This window comes from Mercurialis annua, linkage group LG5, assembly GCF_937616625.2.
Source record: "Mercurialis annua linkage group LG5, ddMerAnnu1.2, whole genome shotgun sequence".
Lineage (NCBI taxonomy): Eukaryota > Viridiplantae > Streptophyta > Magnoliopsida > Malpighiales > Euphorbiaceae > Mercurialis > Mercurialis annua.
The window spans coordinates 17,588,806-17,594,845 of NC_065574.1; the positions used below are offsets into that span (position 1 = coordinate 17,588,806).

At 38.8% G+C, this 6,040-nt stretch overlaps 1 protein-coding gene across 1 annotated transcript; it reads right to left on the minus strand.

Moving 5' to 3' along the window:
* Window positions 1–256: 256 nt before the first annotated feature.
* Window positions 257–5,777, minus strand: LOC126681609 (uncharacterized). The gene is made up of 9 exons (XM_050377155.1): window positions 5,721–5,777; window positions 5,540–5,668; window positions 5,346–5,449; window positions 5,078–5,232; window positions 1,934–2,273; window positions 1,139–1,869; window positions 827–1,088; window positions 600–715; window positions 257–504 (listed from the first exon to the last, which is right to left on the minus strand). The coding sequence occupies exons 1-9, from the start codon at window positions 5,775–5,777 to the stop codon at window positions 257–259; spliced, it is 2,142 nt and encodes a 713-aa protein (XP_050233112.1).
* Between the last annotated feature and the right edge of the window lie 263 nt (window positions 5,778–6,040).

A 6,040-nucleotide genomic window follows, 5' to 3' on the forward strand; every position in this document is an offset into this window, starting at 1 on the left:
CGTAAAAAGAAGAAACCGTACCTGCTTTGTTCCTGGATAATTTAAATAGAGCGGGAAACTGAATGTAGAGAGGAGAAGATTGCCGAGTAGAAGGTAGCCAATTATCAGTCTAAAACCGAGATAAATTCCCATCACCAAGCTCTATAGAAATCGAATTCTGGAAACAATTCCAGATTTGCTTATTATTGACACAAGAAGACACAATGCCTTTCCACAAGTGTGACATTTTATTGGTGTTAACCAAATCAATATCATACTAAGAAGTAAACTCCGAGCTACAAGTGACAACATTAAACCACAGGGAGTTCCTATCCGAATTCATCAACTTCCAAAGCCATTTGAGGAGCAGAAACTGATTCTTAATGCGGAGGGGCATAATATTAAGACCGCCCAAAGAAGTTGGAACACAAACGTCTATCCAAGCTACCTTGCTAAAGCCTGCACTATCCGTTCTCGCATTCCACAAGAAACGACGCATTATTCTTTCCAGATTAATACAACGGACTGAGGAATACGGAGAGAGCCAAAGAAATATATAGGGAGACTACAAAGCACGGATTTGACAAGGACAAGTCTTCTTGCAGGTGAAAGTAAATTACTTCGCCATGAAGATAATTGAGAAGAAAAATTCGATACAACAGGATCCCAAGATTTAGCTCCGATTGCCCTCTCAGATAATGGCAGCCCAAGGTATGAAATGGGTAACTCCTCAATTCTTCACATCAGAATCTCAGACGCTCTGGTTAATGAAACATGATCAACATTAATACCAATAATCGAAGATTTTTGGTAATTAATTTTTAGGCCCGATATAGTCTCAAAACACCTCAGAATACGCAAAAGGTTCTTTATCATATTCAAATCATTAGGAACAAATAATAGAGTGTCGTCCGCGAATTGTAAAATAGAGACCGTATCCTCTAAGGTATCAATATGAACTCCCGACAAAAGACCCAAATTACAAGCTTTTGAGAAAATAGCTCGTAAGTTTTCAACTACAAGAACAAACAACATGGGAGAGATAGGATCTCCCTGACAAACTCCCTTACCCATAAATAAATTCTCTGTCGGACAACCATTGAGAAGAACTGAAAGTTGCGCTGAGTCAAAAAAGAGGAAATCTAGGATATCCATTTACTTTCAAAGTTCATTCGCTGAAGAGTTTGAATAATGAACTGCCATGAGATGGTGTCGAAAGCTTTCCGGAAATCTAGCTTAATAAGAAAGACATGTTCCCTCCGCTTCTTAATAAGATGAATAATTTCCGTAGCAATCATATGGCAGTCGTGAATACTTCTTCCTTTGATAAAGCCAAACTGGTTTTCAGAAATAACCATAGGGAGAATCGGAGCTAATCTGTTAGCAAGAACCTTGAAAAGGAGTTTAAAAACCCCATTAATCAAGCTGATAGGTCTAAAATCCTTGATGTCAGAAGCGCCTCTAAACTTCGGAAGTAAAACAAGGAAAGCAGTATTTAGACCAACCGGAAAATTCGCAGACGTATAAAACTGCTGAAATGAAGAAATTGAATCTCCTTTCATAATCTTCCAAGCCTTCTTGTAAAAGAAGTAATTAAAACCGTCAGGACCCGACGCTTTGTTATCGTCGTAACCTAAAAGAGTGGCATGAATCTCTTCTTCTGTAAAGGGAATTGTCAATGCAGCCGCTTGGTAGTCTAAGAGCTGCCGAACTGGAAGAGAAGCTAAGGAATAAGATATCTCTGCTGAACTACTAAAGAGCTGCTTGTAATAAGAATAAATCTGCTTCTTAATGGCGGGAGCAGAATTGTAACAAACCCCATCTAGAAGCCACAACATGAAAATATTTCGAATTCTTGTCTCCATGAGAATGCCAATTAAGTCTGGATTTCTGATGCCATAAAGAATTAAGATTCTTAGAAATCGTATTAAACTCCGAATAAAGAGAAGATAACCTAGCACCATCAACATCATTCAAGGCTTGGAAATCAGCAGAAGATTCTAATTCAGAAATTTTGAGTTGTGTAGCAAGAAACTTCAAATTCATATCCCCAAAAATTTCTCGATTCCAAGTTTTTATCTCAGATCTAAGCTCCCTGAGCTTAATCACCAGGTTTGAAGTCGGCAGTCTCCTACAAATGTTCGCCCAAGAATCTGCAAGAAAAGGAATAAAATCCTTACGACCCCACCACGCGTTGATTGATTTAAATGGCTTCGGACCCCGTTCAATAGGAGCATCCGAGTTTAATAAAAGAGGAACATAGTCTGAATAGCATCTCGGTAATGCTTTCAAAACTGAGTAATATATTATATAATTAACGAGAATAATATAAACTTACAAATTGGGTGCAGAACAATTCATAAGTCCCATATGAATAGTTTTGGTGTCAATATTCGCGGAATAATTTTAAAAGGTAATCGTGAAAATTTGATAAAATTTGGAAGTAGAAATTTTATCAAGCATAGTCAATATAGACCTAATAAATCGAAAATGTTTTATTAGAAATAAAATATAAGTCGGATGCGAATAAAAAGTATATTTTTATTCGTTTTATATTTTATGAGATTTTTGGGTAAATTTTCACGAAATTCGAAAGTCGTTTCCGTTTGAGTTACGGACGACTAATTAAGAAGTTGGTTTAAAGTGCATGATTGAGCTAGTACTAAACAACACTTTAACCATTACTATATATATGATTTGAATTCAAAGAATTGTACAGAGACAATTCATTTCTTCAAATCAGAAGAAGAAATTGAGCTGCTTAGCTCCAGAAACGAAACCAAAAGCTAGGGTTTCCGTTCGATCGTTTGTTTCTTGATTTTAGCTCTGTTTCTTCGATGATTACTTAAGTAATCGAGTATTAAACCCGTAATAAATATTTATTTTGATATATTTTAAAATATATTCGTTTATAAACGGTTACCCAATCGAACTACTGAATTATACGTTCGAATTGTGAATTGATGTTGTATACGTGTAATAGGACGTGAAATAGGGTGTTTTTGACGTTTTGGTTTAAAGGAGCACGTCGGAACGGCTCGAGAAATGATTTTCCTAGGGCTTAGCGTGCTTTGCGCACGCACAGCAAGCTGTGAGCCCGCACAGCACTGCTATGCGCCCGGACAGGGAAGCCTATGCGAGCGCACAGCCAGCCAACAGTGCGCCCGCACAGATGGTTCTGTGCAGATGCACAGTAGCTTTTGCGAGGGGGCACGTCGGAGGATTTCCGAGGTTTGACGGTGGACTTCCGGGGGGCGATTCCGAGGGGTTTTTGCCTCGTAACCCGAGTTGTTAGCCGACCGAACCTAAAATATTTTAAATAAATACTTTAAACCTAAAGTTAGGTTTTTTAAAATGAGATTTTAAAAGTAATGTTAAACATTTTAAAAAAAGACTTTAAAAGTGTTAAAGTCGACGTTTAACTAGTTTAAAAGATTTAGCAATCCACTTTGCTAAATAATTAGTATACAACTGTGAATTATTTTTGCAATCAAGTCGATACTATAAAATGATTTTAATTAGATACTGTTATACCTAAAAGGACTTCTAGAGTGAAGTCTAAACGTTTTCTTGAGGTAAAAATGATTTAAATATTTTTTAAAAGAACAAGACCATACGTGATATGTGATTTGTATTTTAGTTTAAACCTAGGTTCCCAGACCTATATGTTTATTCCAAAGATGAGTATTAATGTGTTTGTATTTTCTGTTTTGTGTATTTGACCCGACCAGCTGTCAAGGAGTCAGACCAGGACGCAGGGGAGTCTGTCACACATACGACAGGGCTAAGTAGTAACTTAGAAGTAGTAGTTTACGTGTTTTCTTTTGAATATCAGTATTCATATGTTTTGAAACCACAATCGTAGCAGTATAAACTTAGCCAAGAGAGATCCATTGGAACGACCTACCTATTGGGCGACAATAGGGTTGCGTGATCACCGAGACTGATTCTAGATGTACTTATGTCGAGGTATAGAGGTTTGTCCGTCGTGTTAAGTCATTGGCAAAGTGGATGCCCTAACTTCACGGGTAAACCCTGAGATGATAGTAATATGGTTACGGTTGCGGTCAAACCGCAATGGAAGTTTCATGATTACGGTCCAGGTAACAGAGATACAGAAGTGGACGGCTGTGATTCAGTTCACGGTCCTTAGTCTGTGGTCTATAAGCTCAAAATGTGAGTGTGTGTATTATGACATTTGTGGACTAGGGTTTCATATGGATCGACGAATTGGTAATATTTTATATATACAATTGTTTTATATATATTATGCGATTTTGGTATTTATCTATAATTATATTTCTGACCCGTTGTTGTTTCCCATTTCTAGGCGATGAGCTTTGAGGTATGTCGAGATCCCACGTTCCTGCTTCAAGGAAGCTCTTCTTTTTGGTATTGTACATATGGTTTTGTACTCTTAGAATGCTGCAATAGTATAAGTGTGATATGCCACCAGCCGTGCCACTAGTCCTTTTTTAGATACTATGATAGGATCTAGTGCACGTGTGTGTATACCTATTGGGTAGCTGCATAGTGGCATTGTATATAGTTACCGAGTCGGCCTTGTATGTGTTTGGGAGGGTAAAAAACAGTATGTTTTATATATGCCGGCTAAGTGTAACCGGTCCGCTATGTATTTTAATATGTTTAATACCACCGTTGTGAGACGCAAAGGTGTCCGCATTATTTTATTAAACATATTAACTGTTAAAAATAGTGGCGTGTGGTTCAGAACAGGGATGCCTATGTGTTAAGGCAGGCGAGACTTAAGCCCCTGGTTTCCAGTACTTACCACGCCAGATTTTCAAAGGGAAGCGAGGGTTGAGAAAATGCGGTTATCCGACCAGTACTTCTAAAAACTAGTTTTTTATTATATGTGTATTTCAGAAACGTATTTGCGTTAATCGAGAAAGGTTTTAACTATGTTTTCTGAAAACGTATCCAGTAAAAATATTTGCATAAAAATTCTAGAGGTTCTAGGCTTGCTACGGGTTTCGGAACAACCATTCTCATTCCCTAGCGCCGGTCGTGACTTGGTTTAGGGTGGAAATCGGGTCGTGACACGTGTATGGCACACAACAGAAAAATCATGTTGTACCGGGTAGTGCCTGACTAGACTCGTCCTTCTTTCGAGTTACGATGCCATGTTCGCGCTTTCTAGCGTGTCTAGTACTACCTCTGCCTCTTTTCATGTGTGCAGGTTTATGCCAAGTATTACTGGCATGATTCCTAAACACAGGGTATTCTTTGCATCTGAAGAAGAAAGGTTGGATCGGGTTACCGTTCCACTCATGGTCGCTGGCTATCTATATAGCCCTAGAAGAAAATGATCCGTAATTCTCAAGCGTATCATGGTACCGGTCTACAATTCGGGTACTAGACCCCTAATATAGAGACGATTGACTTCGTCATTGTCCCTATTAATCTCAGGAACTGTTCTCACCATGCGCAGAAACTCAACAGTATATGCCTCGATAGAAAGCATACATCTTGAATAAGAATCTACTTGCGCCCTGATACTGTTTGGGCTAGACTCTGCCTAAGTCCTTCTTATTCTTACATCCTCTCTCATGCTATGGTATCTGCGTAGCTCGGCCCAGAACTGCTTACTTTTGAACTGTTCTATGTTGGAATCCACTAACGGATCCTCCTCTGGGTCCTCCTCTTGTGACTCATTGTCACTGTCTGCCTATACACCATTTTAGGTGAAAGTGATCTACCTCGAGCCACAAAAAGAGTACCATCGTCTGACATATATCCATTATAGTGGATGTCAGGTGATCCATCATTCCCGACATGGAAGCCGTTCTGATACACATGAGTTGCTATATCTCGATATTGAATTTCTCGTTCAATTCCCGATATAGTATTTAGGTATTCCTAAGAAAACCAATTGATAACCATATTCAACCTTCCTCCGAACCTTAAGTCATATTTTACACGTTTAACGTCCGAATTTTGCATTTTCGGAGTCCGGAAGTCGATATCGGGTCGGGGGATAATCGAATTAGGTTTTGGCGCATCAAACCCTTCAAGAAGGGAGACGTGCACGTCGTGCAAC